General features: G+C 35.9%; 1 protein-coding gene across 1 annotated transcript; it reads left to right on the plus strand.

The window, feature by feature from the left end:
- Window positions 1–15,011: 15,011 nt before the first annotated feature.
- LOC133817251 (BTB/POZ domain and ankyrin repeat-containing protein NPR1-like) lies at window positions 15,012–18,742 on the plus strand. The gene is made up of 5 exons (XM_062249713.1): window positions 15,012–15,215; window positions 15,619–16,236; window positions 16,594–17,374; window positions 17,617–17,817; window positions 18,212–18,742. The coding sequence occupies exons 2-5, from the start codon at window positions 15,673–15,675 to the stop codon at window positions 18,484–18,486; spliced, it is 1,821 nt and encodes a 606-aa protein (XP_062105697.1). The 5' UTR covers window positions 15,012–15,215; window positions 15,619–15,672; the 3' UTR covers window positions 18,487–18,742.
- Window positions 18,743–19,912: the final 1,170 nt, after the last annotated feature.

The raw sequence follows: 19,912 nt of genomic DNA on the forward strand, positions 1-19,912 counted from the left end.
TTATCATGTGTATATTTATTTTTAGATTTTTCCATAACAAAAAACTATAAGAATTACAATAATAATAGTATGTATATCAATTACATTTTCACACCATTTTTATACCCATTGTAATAAATATTATTTTATTTAGTTTTGTTTTGTATGTGGTTAAATATGGTAAGTATTTTAATATTTTATGTTTTTCCAAATTTAAATTAATTTTATTTGATTTGAAAATGTAACTTTTCAGCCTTTCCCCTTGATAATTGGAATCAACATATTCAAGAAACTTCCTTTTTTTTTTTAAATAAAAACCTCCCATCTTCTTTTCTTTCTCTCTCCAAAAACCATCCAAACTCTTTCTCTTCCTTCCCACACGAAACCCCCATAACCTAATATCCTCTCCACCATTGTCGAGCCTATTATTTTCCATCTCCACCACTTTGGAAGCTGTAATATTTCAAAATCTCTAATGTGGTTTAATGTCTGGATTAGGGGGCCAAGAAGACCATAATTGATTTATTATGCAATTAAATGATTATAGGCATGATTATGTGAGTTACATTATCATATGATGATAATTGCATGCATGTGAGTCTACTTTTCATTGTAAGGGTATTTTGGTAATTTGCCCTGTTGATGGCATATTTGTATATTTTCATGCATGTTGGTAATGTATGGATGAGGCCACATTATTATGTGGATATGTTCGAGTTATTTGGCATGAGACGATCTTAGAATGCAAGTTAGCGGTTTGGTCATAACGGGATTATTTACCAGGCTCGGGGTGAGTTTCGGGATAATTTGATGCTTAGTATATTACTGGGAATTAAAGGGTAATGGGATATGATTTATTAATTATTTGAGAATATTGAGAATAACGAGAATTTGAGGACGTTAACTATAATTAACGGGATTAGACAGGAAATGACGGTTTTGCCCTTGGGGGCTATTAAGAAGTTAAATTAGGCTTGGGGGCATTTTTGGTCTTTTTACCAAAGGATATATGTTAAATTAGATGGTTGTAGAAGAGTCAAAGCTGAAGCAAAACAGAGTTCTTTTCCTTCTCCCTCCCGGTCATCTCTTTCTCTCTTTTCCTTTGAATTTTGAAGCTTAGTTTGAGGATTCAAACTTGGGAATCAAAGCTTGAGGTTCTAGGCTAGTGTTTAGCCATTGAAGGGGATTCAAACCTGATTTGAAGGTAAGGTTTTAGCCACGATTTTTCTGGTTTTGCTCTGTTTTTCAGCTGGTTTTTAGTTGATATTTTGGACTAAATAGATGAGAATTTGAGGTGGTTTTAAATGGTTTAAAACTTAGGTTTTGTTGGTTGAATGATGGGTAAGTTGTGGTAATGCTTGGGTGTGATTTATGGGTTGGTTGGTGAAGGTTTTTGGCTGGTTTTAATGGAGAAAATGGCAAGGGGGCTATGTTCGTGGGGTCAAGTCGCGACTTGGCCCAGGCAAGTCGCGGCCCGCCCCTGGTACCCCAGGCAGAGTGCTCTCTGACTTGGGGGCGAGCCGCAACTCACTAGGCCAAGTCGCGACCCGCCCATTTCTTTTGTGCCAGGGAGGAGTTTTCAAGGGCTTAGGCTCGGGGTTCCATTTCCTAAGGCTCAGGATCGAATCTACTAGCCGTTTTAATACGATTCGAGGTCCCAGAAGCGAGGTTTAGACCATGAACCTTTTATGAATTATTTTATTAATGAGATTTCATATTTGGTTATGACTAGGTGACCGCTAAGGAACTTAAGGACTGATCGTTCTTTTATTATTTCTCGCTTGAACCAGAGGTAAGAAAACTACACCCAGTATGTGACATGCATGGTTATTGATGAAGCATGTTGAATGCTCTATATATTGATATTGATTGCATAGTAAATGCATAGCAGCTGTAATGATCCAAATTCCCTAATGTGGCTTATAACTTGGATTAGGGGGCCAGGAGGGCCATAATTGATTTATTATGCAATTAAATGATTATGTGCATGATTATGTGAGTTATATTATTATATGATGATAAATACATGTATGTGGGTCCACTTTTCATTGTAAAGGGTATTTTGGTAATTTGACCCGTTGATGGCATATTTGTATAATTTCATGCATGTTTATAATTTGTGGATGAGACCACATTATTATGTGGATATGTTCGAGCTATTCGGCATGAGATGATCTTAGAATGTAAATTAGCGGTTTGGTCATAACAGGATTAATTTTCGGGCTCGGGATGAGTCTCGAGGTAATTTGATGATTAATACATTACTGAGAATAAAAGGGAAATGGGATTTGATTTATTTATTATTGGTGAATATTGGGAATAACAGGAATTGGAGGACGTTAATTATGATTCAAAATTAGAGGAGAAATGACATTTTTGCCCTTGGTGGCTGTTAAGGAAATAAATTAGCTTGGGGGCATTTTTTTCATTTGACCTTAGGATATATTTGAATTAGGATGGCTGTAGAAAAATTAGACAGCAAAACAAAGCCTTCTTTCCTCTCCCACGATCATCTTTCCTTCTCTCTTTCCTTTGGATTTTTGAAGTTTAGTTTAAGGGTTCAAGCTAGGAGATCAAGACTTGAGGTTCTAGGCTAGTGTTCAGCCATTGAAAGGGGGTTTAATTCTAAGTTGGAGGTAAGGTTTCAGCCATTATTTTTCTGATTTTTGCTCTGTTTTTCAGCTGGTTTTTAGTTGATATTTTGGATTGAATAAATGAGAATTTGATAAGGTTTTAAATGGTTTAAAGCTTAGGTTTTGTTGGTTGAATGTTGGGTAAGTTGTGGTAATGCTTGGGTGTGATTTCTGAGTTGTTTAGTGTAACGCCCTGGTTACCCCATAACAGTTACGGTGAACCGGAAGTTTGACCCGCTACCCAAGTCCTTTGATTAAAAACGTGTTCTAAGTGTTATTAACAGGCTAAGGTGGAAAACCAGTAAAAAATAAATGATATATTTTATTAAGTATATAAAACTGTTAATGAGCTCATCAAAACATTTACAAGTTATTTACAACTCAAAATTGTCATTACTGTCATTACTATTCATGAGCGGCAAAAATAGGGTAAACCCCCTAGTTCCTCTGAGAACTCCTTAGCTGTGGTGGTCAAGCGGCCGCATATGTACACATCACCACTTAAGCTCTCCACTCAGGGTTGGGTGAGCTTTTCTTTCCCTTTACCTGCACCACATAGCACCCATGAGCCAAAGCCCAGCAAGAAAACACAATATTGTATACAAACATTATCATTATAATCACACAGAGCTTATAGCTCCTAAACAGATGAGTGAATATCACTTGAGGTTCTAGAAAACCATACTGAGTGACTGATAAACAAGTCACTAACTTAACCAGAAGAGTGGCTACTGGGTAAGCCACTAGCCTTAAACAAATGAGAGACTGATGGGTAAGTCTCTAACTTAACAGATGAGTGACTGATGAGTAAGTCAAGAAAGCGCTTATAGTATTCATCGAACTTGAGGTCGGTCCGGCATTAATGCTCTTTGAGTCATCCAATGCAGTTATCGATTAGATCTAATCTTTATTGGCTAGCGTTGAACACACTAAGGCCATCCTCACTTATGAGTCAGCATTGTGTGACCAATGCCCAGTACCACTGCCGAACCTGACTAATGAGTCACAGTTTCACAGTTGATACTGACACCTTTGCCAATTCTGATTAATGAGTCAGTACCATGCACAAGTGAGCAAGGTTTGCTAAGCATTCAATAATCAATCCATGTCCACATTTACACAATCAACATGCTTCATGAACAACCATGCATGTCACGTATGGGGTGCAGTTTTCTTACCTCTAGTTTGAGCGAGAATTAATATAAGAACGACCCTTGAGAACGACCTGTCTTTTGTCCTCTTAGCGATAACCTGGTCATAACCAATTATGGGATTCCATCAATAAAATGAATAACAAAGGGTTCCCAAACCAAAACCTAGCCTCCGAGACATCGAATACTACTAAACTGGGTAGTAGGATCGATCCCGAGGCCTAAGGCTAGAATCCAAGCCAAAAACTCAATTCTGGCCAAAATTCCACTAAGGGTCGCGGCCCTCCTTGGCCATGCCGCGGCCCAACCCCCAGTTCAGCCAAAACTCTGTTTTTTCTTCCCCTGGGATTTTCCTTGGAACCAACCTTTCAAAACAAGCTCAAACACCTCTCAAATATCCAATACAACCCCTAAACTTGATCTATATCACACCCTTAACAAAACCCAAGTTAAATCCCAACCAAAACTTCCATCAATTCCAGCTATCCACAACAAAATCATGAGCTAAAACTAACAACCAAAACAGAGCATACATGGAAACTAATGGCTAAAAACTTATCTCAAACTCAGGTTGTGATGCTCTTCAATGGTGGAACACTCTTCCAAACTCCCAAGGCCTACTTCCCAAGCTAGAATCCTCAACAGGAGCTCAAAAATCATAAAGGAGATGGAGGAAGGAAAAGGTACGGGTAAGCTTCACTAACTTGCTCTGTTTTCTCCTCAATGATACAGCCTAAATCATTTTATATCTATCCTAGGGGTAAAAAGACCAGTATACCCCTAGGTCAATTAAGGGTTTCTAAAGGCTCCCAAGGGCAAATTTGTCATTTCCAACCTATCTCGTTAATCATAATTAACGCTCTCTAATTCCCACTATTCTCAATAATCCCAAACACCAATAAGTCATATCCCGTTACCCTTTAACTCCCGGTAACGCTCTAATCATTAAAAACACCCCGAGACTCATCCCGAGCCTCGAACTTAAACCTGTTATGACTAGACCGCTAATTAATATACCATGGTCGTCTCATGCCGAATGACTCGAACAAACCCACATTATAATGTGGTCTCAACAACATACCATTGACATGCATACAATTATACCCTCAACGGGCCAAATTATCATCACATCCCTGTAATTAAAAATGTGGACCCACATGCATGCATTTAACATCATATTATAATATAATTCACATAAACATGCATTTTATCAATTAATGGCATAATTAAACAAGTATGACCCTCCCGGCCTATTATTCCCGCCATTAAACCATATCGGAGAATTCGGGGCATTACATTTAGTGAAAGTTTTTGGCTAGTTTTAATGGAGAAAATGGCAGGGGTGCTGTGTTCGTGGGGTCAAGTCGCGACTTGGCCCAGGCAAGTCGCGACCCGCCCCTGGTACCCAGCCAGAGTGTAACGCCTTCCTAATCCAGGCATGTTACACTGTGTACTTAAAATTTTGTCAGGCCTGCTAATCAGGTCATTTTGCTTAAATCGTGTAACTAAGGTTAGTGACAAGGGCTAAGGTTAAAAAATTTGGTCAAAGAACCATTGACTTTTATTTCAAAAGTTTATACAACATGGGATTCCAAAATATTACAACTCACTGTTAAAAAGAGTAAATACATATCAAAAGTTACATCAGCCGGCCTAAGTGGCAAAACAGGGTTGTAACCCTAGTTCCTCTGAGATAATCCCAGCCGTGATGGTCGAGTATCCGCATATGTACACGCTGCCACTGAAGCTCTCCAACTCATGGCTGGTCAAGCTTTCCCCTTCCCTTACCTGCACCACGAAGCACCTGTGAGTCGAGGCTCGGCAAGAAAACAGAACATGCAACAACAAAAAAACATAACTTTAAAATAACCATTCGATAGAAATCAGAAACATTAATTCATAGCCAATAACATTTAAGTTCAATCACATGATCATTGGATCAACCTGGGGTCGCTGCCCTATTTAGTTGGCTTTTAAGCCACTTCCGGGGCCTATGCCCTAGCTACGTGACCATAGAGTCACCTGGGGCCTCACCCTTAGCTCTGTCTCACTAGCCATAGAGCTAGCCCAACCCCCGTGGTTCACCATTGAGCTTAGAGTTGATCAACGTAATAGTACGTTGCTGGTTTAGGCCAATGCTTCTTGACCAGCGCACAACGCGCTATTGTCGTCCTTGACTCATAAGTCAAGCCATGATCCAGGATTACATATCTTACTTATAAGAAACAAATGTGGATAGGCACATCCCGACATATTAAGCACATATTCATGCTAATCATATAATCCCATAGAATAACCATTTTCATAATACTAACATATCATATAACGGGGCCAGATGCCCTAATCATAGAATTCATGTAACGGATATAAGCACTTAAACATTTATCAACAAGCATTTAGAACAATATCTTAACATATCAAATCCTGGGGCCCAAGCCCTAATCATATACAACACGTTCTGGGTGCAGTTTTCTTACCTTAAGTCCAAGCAAGTAAAAACAAGAACGACCCTCGAGCACGATCCCGGTTCCGAGCCCTTAGCGATACCCTAAGTCACAACCATAAAATAGGATTCTATTAATATTGAGTGATCAAAGGCTTCCAGACCAAGTCCTAGCCTCTGGGGCCTCAGGTTCCACCAAACCGGGTAGTGGAAACAATTTTGAGCCCCTAAGGTTGAGTTCCCGCGCTCAAAATCTTCTTGGGGTCCAAAACCCCCTAAGAGCCGCGGCCCCATTCCCCTATGCTGTGGCCCGCCTCCCCAACCAGCAGACACGCACCGCAGCCCAGCCATAGTGGCGCCGTGGCCCGCCCTTGTAGCAGAGCCCACCTTTGGCTCCCAATAGTTCTAGAGGGCCGCGCCACATCAAGAACATAGTCGCGGCCCGACCCTTTCGAACCCAGAAAAAACCTCCATTTCAACAGCCAAATCTCATCCAATTTAACCAAAAATCATCCCAACAACACAATTAAATCAATACAACAACTCTAATATGCTTCCAGCAACAAAACCCAACAAAAAACTAGTCACAAAACCCATAAATCCTTACTTCAATCTTTGAACATCAAAGGCTAAAAACACTTAAAAACCAGCCAGCAAATTCTAGAATTAAATGGCCAAAATTCATAATTCAAAGCTTACCTCACTAAAGATTGAATCCCCAAAATGCTACTGAATTAATCTCCAAGACTTTAGCTCCAATCCTTGTGTTTCTAGCCCAATTCCTCCTTAGCTTCAATGGTTAACTTGGAAAGTGTTCTTGAGAGAAAAGAGAGAGTGAACAGAGAGAGAGTCGGTCTCGCCCCAAAGCTTCTAAGTGTTTTGTTGTTTTGTCTTTTGTTTAACTAAGCTTATCTAACTTAAGCTAATCCCAAGGCTCGGGGTACCAAAACGTCCCCGAGGGAAAAATAGTAAATTTCCCCAATATTCCCTCCTAAACTCTCTAACTTCAAATATATCTCCAATTATTTATTTTCATAACACAATAACCCAATTAAAAATCTAATACACAAAATACCCCTTGACTCACCCCGAGTTAGGTATCAGATCCCGTTGTGACTTTCCCGCTAGCTTACTCCCTAGGATCGCCTCGTGCCGAGTAACCCAAATAAACCCACAAATAATGTGGTCTCTCACATATATGCACATAAATATACAATTATGTCCACAACGGGTCAAATTACCAAAGTCGCCCTTCTAATAAGAAGCGGGCCCACATGCATATTTAATATCCCTAAATATGGACATCTAGTCATATTATCACGTAATTCACATAGTTACAATTAACATAACAATTAAACACATATTTTCACATATTGCCATCCCGGCCCCCTAATCAAGGCCCTAAGCCTTATTAGGTAATTTTGGGACGTTACACAGAGTGCTCTCTGACTTGGGGGTGCGCCGCAACTCACTAGGCCAAGTCGCGGCCCGCCCCTTCCTTTTGTGTCAGAGAGGAGTTTTCAAGGGCTTAGGCTCGGGGGTTCAATTCCTAAGGCTCGGGATCGAATCTACTAACCCTTTTAATACGATTCGAGGTCCCGGGAGTGAGGTTTAGACCACGAACCTTTTATGATTTATTTTATTAATGAAATTTCATATTTGATTATGACTATGTGACCGCTAAGGGACCAAAGGATTGATCGTTCTCAAAGGGTCATTCTTTTATTATTTCACGCTTGAACCAGAGGTAAGAAAACTGCACCCTGTATGTGACATGCATGGTTATTGATGAGGCATGTTGAGTGCTCTATATGTGGACATTGATTGCATATTAAATGCTTAGCAATCTTGCTTACTTGTGAGTGGTACTGACTTATTAATAAGAACCGACAATGGTGTCAGTATTTGTAACGACCCTAAGGTAGGGTACGTCCGCCACATACTCGTAATTCTAGGGTTTATGAGTATGTTAGGCACTTGACCAAATGAATTAAATACAATGATACAAAGAAATACAGAAAAATTTAAAACTTTTATATAAACTTATTAATAGAAATTATTACACGTATGAATACTTTAAATTTAATGCAGCCATATGAAAACTCTAAACCACTATTGCATTGCTACTGAGTCCGTGCTCCACAAGTTGCTCAACAGCTAAAGCCACACCTGGAAAAATGTTGGAAAATAACATAATGAGCTAACGCTTAGTAAGCAAATCTCATGCATACACATACACATGAATGTCGTGAGTTTGTAGTGCACATATACTAATATGCTGACTTATATATACTTATGCATTTCATTTATTGCTCATGCACTTTCAAACTTTACTTTTATGCTCTTTCTTTTACTTTCACATTTTTATGGGCCCGATTTCACTTGTGCACACTGTTTGATTCAGCCAATGCCTGCAGGGCTTGTTATACATATCATATAGAATCTCATGGGTTCTCCTCCGGCTAGTCATCATCGCAGCTAGGCTCATCATAACACTCATTTCATTGTTGCCATAGCTGCCATACTTATTACACATATGGAGGAGAAAGACGGAAACATGGCAAACATATCTAAATGGTCAACTCTGACCTAGCCCATACCAGTGGGCAGCCACTATAAGCCTTATAGACCTCCGTCTTCTTTACTGAACTTACTTAATTGCTTCATCGAAACAGTGGCACCCTTTTTAACATCTTATTATCACTTTGCTTAAGCCTTATGTCATTAAAATGTTCAACTTTACATAAGACTTTTTCAAGGAATTTCATAATTTTTCTCATATTCATATGCATGGTCTTATATCCCATAATAATGTATCACATAACTATACATGCCATGCATACATATAGATGCTGAAATGCCAATGTTCATGTTCATGATTTATGTTTGATGGTGTTCAATCAAGGCATTGTATCACATCTCATATAACTCAAAACATCTTTAGTCATAATACATAAAGCTTTGGGTTGGTGGCGTTGTTATACCTTAACGTAGAGCTATGACTTAGGTCTAAGGTTTCCAGCCTAAAAACTTAAATGCTTCATATATCATAACACATAACAAAAATCATGAACATAAAAGTAATCCACATATTCATCAACATAAGAACACATACTTGCACATAATTCATATCAATCTTAACCAAGTAAGACATATTTCACATATCACGAAATTCATCAATTACATATCACACAACACCATTATGATATTCATATACCATTCTTCACATACTTATCATATGCATCATCATCATCCCATACTTAACTCATCAGATATACACAATCAATGTAGTCATGCATCTTACACTTAAGCACAAAATGTGAGATTTACTTACCTTAGGTCCTTAGCTTATTTTAAAACTGCTCACCAAGAGTCAATCAATCAAATCCATACAAATCCTATTCAAGGCACATCATTTATTAAATTCTATCAAAATCGTAAATATACACTATTGATAGTGTATATTAACAATACCAGAAACTATATAAATGATAATAATAATTATTATCAACGTAATGCAAATAACTCTTCATATAAAACCATGTTTTAAACCTTGCTCATAAGATAATGTACTCTTATGATAATAATAATAATAATCCCAATAACAATAATAATTATCGTCTATAAATAAACTTATTTCAATATTAATAACAAAATACTTCAATAATAATACGTATATGAATGTATATATTCAAATAGTCATTTTATAAAAGAAATCATATTTTTAACATAAAATTGTAATAATCAATATAATGATAATAATATAAATATAAATATTTATATTATTATTAATTAGTCATACAAATATCAATAACTGTAAGAAACTAATATTTGATATTATTTTAATATTCAAATATTAACAAAAATATTAATATACAATAATAATGGTTAAATAATAGGTTTACTATAAATCACACTTTTCATATATATATACATGAAACTGTATTCTTGATTTACTTAATAAAACAATAACAATAATAATTAAAATTAATTAATCATAATAATTTCTATATTAATGGAAAATCAATTAAATGTGTATTTTTATAATTCATTTAATATTTAATATTTTCTAGAAAATTGGACAGCATAACGGCTATAAAGTGGACAATCCCAAAATCAAAACCTGTATCAAAAATACATATAATCTTAGACAGCCAGTATAATTACAGAAAAATATTCCATATACCAATAATATATAATTATATACTATAAATACACATAATAACAATTACTCTAATCAATCAAAATTAAATCACAATATATAGGTCAAAGAAATTATACCACAATGATCGGGTTCCACAACAAGTCAAACAGTGATTTTCTGAAACTCAAAACATACTTCGAAACCTCGAACACTAAGTTTTGACCGTCGGTCTACGGTGGATCGCGGTAGCTCGTGGTGGGCTCACCACCCAACTATGGTAGATGTAGGAACAAGTTATTGGGTTTTGAAGCCCACACCACGAGGAACACGATGGTGGTGACGGATCGGCAAACAGATGCCTGAGGTGGCCGAATTGCAACTTTGAAGTCGCGGGGTGGCCGAACTTAAATCGACCAGTTGAGGTGTTTAATCGGCGAGTGAGCTCTAGATTCCCGCGTGGTCAATAGTTCGGAGGCCTCTGAATCCAACGGTCCGGCGCGTGGCTAAAAATGGCGACCGCCAGGGGATGTTCGGTGGTCGGGCAGACGTATGCACGCGAGAGAGAGAAGAAAATTTATGAGGAGAGAGAGAGAAGAAAATTTATGAGGAGAGAGAGAGAGAGGCTCGGTTAAAAGGCTGAAGCCTTTTCTTTTTTTTCTTTTTTTTTAAATTACACTTGGACCCAAAATATTAAAATTCTTTTCAAATAAGCCATTTAGCAAAACTTTCTTAATTTTATAAAAATCCCCAATTAAAATTATATGACATTTGAGTCCAATACTTGACTACTCAAGTTTCTCACTCTTTAATCTCATTAAAAACATAAAATCATACTTTAAACACTATTTTTCCATTACTATATCTTAAATTTGTAAACTTGTACATTTTTTTGTATTGAAACTCTGATTTATAATAAAAAATGTATTATGAAAATGTTGGATATTACAGTATTGACTGTGAAGCTGTGATTTATTAGTTAAGTTCGGCAGTAGTACTAAGCACTGGTCGTATGGAATTGACCTATGAGTCAAGAACGGTATTAGCGTGTTTAACGCAAGCCAAAAAGATTAGATCTAATCGACATAAGCATTATCAACATAAGCATGAAATGCTTGACCGACCTTAAGTTCGATGAAAATAAAAGCGCTTGTTTAGTTTAAATGCTAGTTACTTAGAGTCAGAGCCAAAAGACTAAGGTGATTGATACGTCACATGGCTTAGGGAGCGGATCCCCATAAATGGACTTATTAGCCATCTATTTAAGGAGCAAAATCCTAGAGATGAACCTACTAGTCATCTATACAGGGAACATATTCTTAGATTGATTTATTAGTGACCTGCACAGCGTGTGACTCAATAGTCACTTATTTGGTTAGGGCTACAAGCCCCAGCATGATTACCAGAATCATTATTGATATTCACTTATCTGATTGGGCTGCAAGCCCCAAAATAATTACCATAATCATTTATTGATATTGTATACAACTGTCACTCATTTGTAAAGGGTACGGAACCCACATTAGTGACTTTTACAACTGTCACTCCTCTGTTCAGGACTATAAGCTTTGTATGATTATCATAATCATCATTTGATATTATTTACATGCAGTAATGAGTTTTCTTGCTGGGCTTTGGCTCATGGGTGCTACGTGGTGCATGTAAAGGGAAAGAAAAACTCACCCAACCTTGAGTGGAGAACTTAGGTGGTGATGTGTACATATGTAGCCGCTTGACCACCACGACCAAGGAGTTTCTCAGAGGAACTAGGGGGTTTACCCTATTTTTGCCGCTTAGGTCGACGAGTTGTAATTTTCACACTGTAATGACCATGTTGTATTGTAAATAACTTGTAAACGTTTTTATGGGTCCATGAACAGTTCTATGTTTTAAATAAAATATATTATTTCCTTTTTGATTGGTTTTTCACCTTAACCTGTTGATAATACCTAGATGCACGTTTATAACCAAAGAACTCGATTAGTGAGTTAAGCACGGTTCAAAGTTCACAGTAACGGTCTTAGAGTAACCAGGACGTTACATCAAGCTTCAATCTCCAAGTTTGAATCCCCAAACTTGCTTCAAGAATTCCAAGGAAGGAGAAGAGAAATGATGGCCGTGAGGAAGGTAGAAAGGAGTCTCTGTTTTGGCTAACCTTTCACAACCTTCAACCTATATATAGCCTAGGTAAAATGACCAAAATACCCCCCATGCTTAATTCATCTCTTAACAGCCCCCAAGGGCAAAGCCATCATTTCTCGCTTATCTCGTTAATCATAATTAACGCCCTCCAATTCCCATTACTCTCAAATACTAATAAAATCATATCGTATTACCCTTTAATTCTCGGTAATGCTCTAACCATCAAATCACCCCGAGCCCCGAATTCAACCCAATTATGACCAAACCGATAACTTGTATTAAAAGATCGTCTCATGCCGAATAGCTCGAACAAATCCACATTATAATGTGGCCTCAACAATAGTTCACCAACGTGCATGAAAGTATACAAATATGCCCTCAACGGGCCAAATTACCAAAATGCCCCTATAATGAAATGTGGACCCACATGCATGCATTTATCATCACATAATAATATAATTCACATAACCACGCACATAATAGTTTAATGACATAATAAATCAATTATGACCCTCCTGGCCTACTAATCCGACTATTAAACCTCATTAGGGATTTTGGGGCATTACAATAGCCCTGGTGGGAAGATTGTGTACACATCAGATTATGTTCCTATAAAAGTGATCAAGGCAAATCTTTTGAATGAACAACTTGCTATGTTGAGCTAATCGACTATTGGACACCTTATCGACATCAATCCTTTCAATTATTAGTCACATCTCATGCACCATGTATTTTTTAGAGAGGTTAAATAACCGAACACTGATGAGATTCAGTTTTATGTTGGTGAGAAGAGGATTAGGTTCAGTATGACTGAGTTTGGTCTTATAACTTGATTGAAGTGCGTTGGAGATTCTGATTTGTCTTGTTTTGCCCAAGTTGAAAATGGGATGTGTGACAGATACTTTCCTGACCAAACTGTCAAGTATGGAGATATCAAGAAAATGTGTACAGTCAAGTACGGAAACAATGTTGTGGCTGTGAAATTTGGATGTAGTTTAATAAGATTTATACATGCTTACAATCTTTACATTTATAAACATATTTCCACAAAACTAAATCTTATGATGAACAAAGATATTAAGAAATAGACAAACAACAAAATCGAAAAATAATGTACATTAGTAATATGAGAACCATACCTTGTCGTGAAAAATAGTTTATTCAGCAATACTAACGTCCGATTACACCATTTTTTTAAATTTTGAATAGATTGAAAAAATATTTGAATCAGAATATACATTTTTGTTTAGTAATGCCTAATTAAAAAACTTCAACTTCTAAATTTGACAGCCTTTGTGTAATCCGATTTTCTGGTGATATTTTTATACAAAAACATTCAAAATTTGAATTTGGGCGGACTCATATAGTTCATATTGGATATAGGTGATTATTTATTTTTTTGGTTTTTGATTATTCCACAATATATGCATCTTTATGCTGATTTTTGGTTAGGGTAGTCAAATATAAAATGAAACTTTTATATATCTGTCATCAATACAATACTAATTGTTTTATTTTTTGGTATATGTTTTGTATTATTATTATAATAAGAATATGCATTATTATTTATATATATATCATATTAAAAATTTGTACCCGATAAAAAAATCCTTTATTTTTATTTTGTAAATTTTTCCTTGCAACTTATAACTAATTATATATATATACATAAATAACTTTATATTATTAAGTTTAAAATAAATGTATGAAAAAAAAAACAAGCATAAACATAATAAAAATTGATAATATTAAAATAATTGAGATAATATAGTTATTAATATTAATTATAAAACAATAACATAGGTATTGATATTTTTTTTATGAAATAATACTTTATTTTATAAAACTAGTATCAATATATTTAAAAATGACATGAAAATAGTATTATATTTGTTATTGTCATAAGTTAAATGTTTAGATATTTTAAAAATGATTTATCATTTATTTATATTTTTAAAAAAAAATATTTAAGAATATAAACAATACGATTTGAATATATTAATGACTTAACTAATACAAAATTAATTTTGAGACTTAAATATTATAAATGTGTACGAAGAATGGTGCAGAAAAAACACTAAAAATAAATATATATTTTTTTTTGCAAGTTTTCTTACTCTATTTGGCTATTTCATATGATATGGAATATGGATATACCAATCATATAATGGTGATCAGAAAAAGTGAGTGGTGGTGAGTTGGAACAGGATCTAAGTTAAAAAAAAATCCAACAAGTAAAATTAAAGTCAGCTCAACTGTACCTAAAAGCACTGACCCAAAAGCAAGGGAAGGGAAGGGAAGGGAAGGGCTTATCCAAAATCCACCGGCCTTCGTTTCGTACGTACAACTCTATTAAAAATAATTAATTATTTCCTTTTTTAGATTTATTTTGATATATTTTAAAGTGTTTTTTAAGAATATTTATGACTCTGTGCCCCCTCAATCTCATTACTAACCTCTTCATTTTACCTCGATAATTGTAATATTATATTAATTTCTCATTTTTTTTATTTTATTTTATTGGGTCAGTCAACCTTTCTCCACCAATTAGATCAAAATCAACCTCGTTATGAACTGTATATGGTTCTTGCTTCTTTTCATAGTCATGGATTCTCTCACAAAATAACCTCATTAATCTCTTCTTTGAAGCTTCATCTATTTTCTTGGACTGAATCGCCTTCAGCTCAATCCCATCTCAAAGACTGAGTTTTTGAGTCAACTCCGAGGTTTGTCATCATAATCTCTGAACTCTGATCCTCTATTTTGCTGCAGATATATGTATATAAATATATATTTTTGGGTCTCAAGCTGTTCAAACTCTTCATATGTAGTCTTTGTTTCTTAACTCTTTACCCTTTTTATTCCAATCATTTGAAGATTCCATGGTATAATAAATGCTTTAGCTTTCAGCTTCCAAGGGTTTCTGAATCCTTATACATATTTCATTGAATCATTGCTCAACTCTGGATCGTTTGTCTTGCTTTGGAAAAAAATTCATGGGTTTGCCTGAAAACAACGAAATCTGAACTTGTGCTGTTTTTATTTTGGGGGGGAGTTTCTTGTGTAATATGGTTTAGCTGAGTGGTGTTTCTTTTTTTGTTTTTGGTCTTTAATGTATGGAAATTTCAGTGGCTCAATCAAATAGGATGGCTTCTTTATTCCGCTGAGTAAGATTCTGAAGCTATGGATAACATGAATGAACTAACATCATCCTTGAGCTTTGCCTCATCTTCGTATATTTCCAATGGTTCCAGTACTTGTCACAATAATGTATTTGCCTCAGCCACTACTGAACCTGGGCAAAGTCTTGAAACTCTGAGTTTGGGCAAACTCAGTAGCAGTCTGGAGAAGCTTTTGATTGATGATGAATTTGCTGACTATACTGATGCGGAAATTGTTGTTGAGGGTGTTCCGGTTAGTGTTCATCGGTGTATATTGGCTTCTAGGAGTCAGTTTTTTCATGAGCTTTTCAAGAAAAAGAATCCTGATTCAATGAAGGAAGGAAAACCAAGATATCTCATGACTGATTTGGTTCCATACGGAAAGGTTGGAGTTGAGGCCTTTGATGTTTTCTTGAACTATTTGTATACTGGAACTGGAAAGCTTAAGGCTTCACCAGAAGAAATTTCAACCTGTGTGGATGAAAACTGTGCCCATGATGCCTGCCCCCCTGCTATAAATTATGCTGTGGAATTGATGTATGCTTCTGCTACTTTCCAAATGAAAGAGCTCGTTTTGCTTGTTCAGGTACTACTTCATACTTCCAATTTTGTTATTTATTCAACTATTTGCATCAGAAACATACAGCAATTCTGGTGACTTGTGCTTCAAAGTTTCCCTTCACCAACTATTGATCCCAACAAGATTCTGATTTCTGAGCTCAATTTAAAGCTTTGATGCAATTCCTTATCGAATTACTGCCTATTTGGTTCTCTAGTTATGTAGTTCACAACGCAGGTTTCTCTGTTTTCTTATGAAGCTAGGTCCTTCATCATTGGAATATCACCGGTTATAGAATTCTCCTCACTTACTAGATAAAATGAAGCTTGTATTAGTCATTTGTGTTTCTTTAATGTCTGACTAGATCTTTTCCAATTCATGTAGCGTCGACTTTTGAACTTTGTCGAGAAAGCTTATGTAGAAGATGTAATCCCAATTGTTGTGGCAGCCTACCACTGCCAGCTGAAGCAGCTGCTCACACATGCCATTGAGAGAGTGGCAAAGTCGCCTCTGGATGATGTTGTCTTAGAAAAAGAGCTTCCTCTTGAAGTCTCTAGTCAAATCAAATCATGGCGTCGAAAATCTCAACAAGAGGAGGAGGATGATGAAGATACTGCGATGGAGAATGTGGTCCCAGTGCAAGACAAGAGAGTTGGGAGAATCCTCAAAGCGTTGGACTCTGACGATGTTGAACTAGTGGAGCTTCTGCTTAAGGAATCTGATATTACTCTTGATGATGCATATGCTCTCCACTATGCCGTTGCCTACTGTGATCCTAAGGTTGTGAAGGAGGTTCTTGGTCTAAATTTGGCTGATGTCAACCTTCGAAATCCCAGGGGACTAACGGTGCTTCATGTGGCTGCAAGGCGCAAGGAGCCATCGCTGATAGTAGCACTTTTGGATCGAGGAGCCTCTTCCAAAGATACTACATCTGATGATCAAACTGCTGTTTCAATCTGCCGAAGGTTAACTAGGCCAAAGGATTATCATGAAAACACATGTAATGGACATACAAAGCGGGGAAAGGAATCTAACAAAGACCGAATATGCATAGATGTTCTAGAAAGGGAGATGAGACGGAATTCGATCTCTGCAAACATGTCAATGGAAACTGAGCCAGTAGGGGACGATTTGGTTGCAAGGCTGGTCTACTTTGAAAATAGAGGTGATGCTATTATCTCTTTCCACTTAATTTCCTGACATTGGTTATTAGCAATACGGATAATTTTGTTGGCAATAACCATCTTTCTAGTTCTCAGATTCTCAGGGCCTCATTTGATTCTGGGACTTAAAAAAATTCTTGTAGCTTTTTGTTTGGTAAAACCATATGATATATTCTACTATATTATCAGTAGTTGGTATTGTATGGTAATTAGTAACAGAGAAGAGTTTTATTATATGTTACAGTGGCATTTGCAAGGCTGCTGTTTCCAGCTGAAGCCAGGCTAGCCATGGAGATGGCAGATGCTCATGAAACTTCAATGTACACTACCAGCCTTTCGGGATCAGGAGGCTCAAGTGGAAACTTAAAGGAGGTTGATTTGAATGAAAGACCTGCTGAACGAACAAGAAGACTCCGAGCAAGATTGCATGCTCTCATTAAAACAGGTACACCTTCTGTTCTGCTCGTTAATTTGTCCTGTACTTTTGTGAGACTCAAGTTAATTTTGTTTGAGTTTCTAAATCTTAGTAAACTTAATTCATGTATCGATAGAATTCTTTGAGAACCTTCAAAATATAAATTTGTTGAGTTCCATAGTTCATGGAACTGAAGCAAGTGTAATATATTAGTTTTTCATCATGTGATTGGGAGCAATATAAAGAAATTGGAACATATTTTCTTTCCGAGTTTTGAGTCCTAACTAATGACTTAATAGTGATCAAACGAACTAATTTATGAAGTAACAAAAGGAAAACTAATCAATTCTAAGATACTGGCTGCAAGCTTTACTACTTTTTTTTTTTCTGTATAAGTAATCATAATGTCTGTATGTTTTGGCAGTTGAAAAGGGTCGGCGATTCTTCCCTCACTGCTCGGAAGTGCTTGATAACTTTTTAGACTATGAAATAGACATGCCTGATGTCTATGTTCTAGAAAAGGGCACGCCTGAGGAGCAGGCAAAGAAGAAGATGCGCTTCATCGAGCTGAAAGAGGATCTGCAGAAAGCATTTTCGAAGGACATGGAAAACAGCCGGTCTGGCTTGTCGTCTTCATCATCTTCCTCCTCTTCTCAGAAGGAGACTGCAAACAATAGGGTCCGGAAAAGAAATAGTTGATTGTGATTTTTTTTGTTTGTTAGAAAAAGTCATTAATTAGAGATGTATGCTCATTTTTTGTGGAGTTTTCTTTTCTTCTCATAGATTTCTTGAAGAACCTTTTGCTGTAGCTTTTTCTGTATTATATACATATAGCAAGAGATGATAAGCTGAGAGTGCCTTGGAAACACATGAGCTGTATATTTGGTCTCATAAATTGATGCAAAGCATTCAAAGTTTAAGCCTAAAAACAATAAACCAAGTCGTTGTTGTGCCTTTTCTTTGTGTTTGAAAGATTTGATTTCTTAATAGAAATTATGACAACTTTGTTATCATTACTATTAGGAAACGCAATCATTTGAAATACAGTTAGAGATGTTACAGTAATATGTATTGAAGTTTTGTATGAGCTTCATCTTCATGAATTCTATCTTATTCGAATGGTTTTGGGTTGGTTTATTTACCTAAAATTAAGCTCACATCACATTCTTGGTTTATGTCAAAATTACAATAATGGTGATTTTTGTTGAATGTGTGAAATGTAATCTAGCACAAACAAGATCTCTCAAGCAAAAACTCAAACACAACAAGTGCAAGAAATCACAAAGAGACTTGAACCGAACTTGGTTCAGAGGGATTTTAGATTACAACTTAGCTCTTCAAGTTCTACAGTGAAACCCAATACAGCTCTGTGCTTTTCACTCCCTCCAAGAGAACAATTTAATGTATATCAAAATTTTTAGTGAGCAGTAAAAGTTTGTAAAAAAAAAGATGAAATAACAGTGACCAACCACCACAATGGGTGACCCATAAAGTAGAAGTAAATAACGTGATTAAAATCAATAAGCACACGTGGTTAAATAGGATGGGTAAGTCAAAACTCTAAAGCTGCTTTTGAAAGTAATTAGATAAACTTTTAAAAGTGTTTTAGGTGTTTAAAAGCATTCTAATTTTGCTCTTATTGCATTATTGGTTTGAGAGAAAGAGAACGATTTTGCGGACCAAAATAGTAAGAAAAAAAATGATCAACAATCATTTTGTAAAATTAACCAATTTCTCAAGTTATAAAACTAAAAATATAAAATAATTAGTTTCTTTATTATTTTAGATGATGATATATGGATTAGGTTCGATAGATATAATTTTTACACTAATTTTATACTATTTTAAATGATAATATAAGGCATCAAATTTTATATATATATATATATATAGTAGGTGAAATGTATATACAATGCATGTTGTATTATTTGTTTTTTTTTTCTTCTTATTTTTTTATCTAAGGAGTTTTTTATCCTTATCCCACTCCAATCCTAACCCTACCACATGTCTAATAAATAGCCTATTAAAAAAATGTCTGAATATTGGTTGAGCATATATTTTGTACCATAAGAGCATCTTCAACTTAAAATATTAATATTTTTTGTATTACATTTCCTTCCCCTAA

Source organism: Humulus lupulus, chromosome 2 (genome assembly GCF_963169125.1).
Source record: "Humulus lupulus chromosome 2, drHumLupu1.1, whole genome shotgun sequence".
Classification (NCBI taxonomy): Eukaryota; Viridiplantae; Streptophyta; class Magnoliopsida; order Rosales; family Cannabaceae; genus Humulus; species Humulus lupulus.

Bases quoted from the DNA above. Each gene is read 5' to 3' on its own strand.
- LOC133817251 (XM_062249713.1), top strand. From the start codon at position 15,673: ATGGATAACATGAATGAACTAACATCATCCTTGAGCTTTGCCTCATCT. The intron at 17,375-17,616 runs GTGATGCTATTA...TATATGTTACAG, and splicing joins GGTCTACTTTGAAAATAGAG to TGGCATTTGCAAGGCTGCTG. The intron at 17,818-18,211 runs GTACACCTTCTG...ATGTTTTGGCAG, and splicing joins GCATGCTCTCATTAAAACAG to TTGAAAAGGGTCGGCGATTC.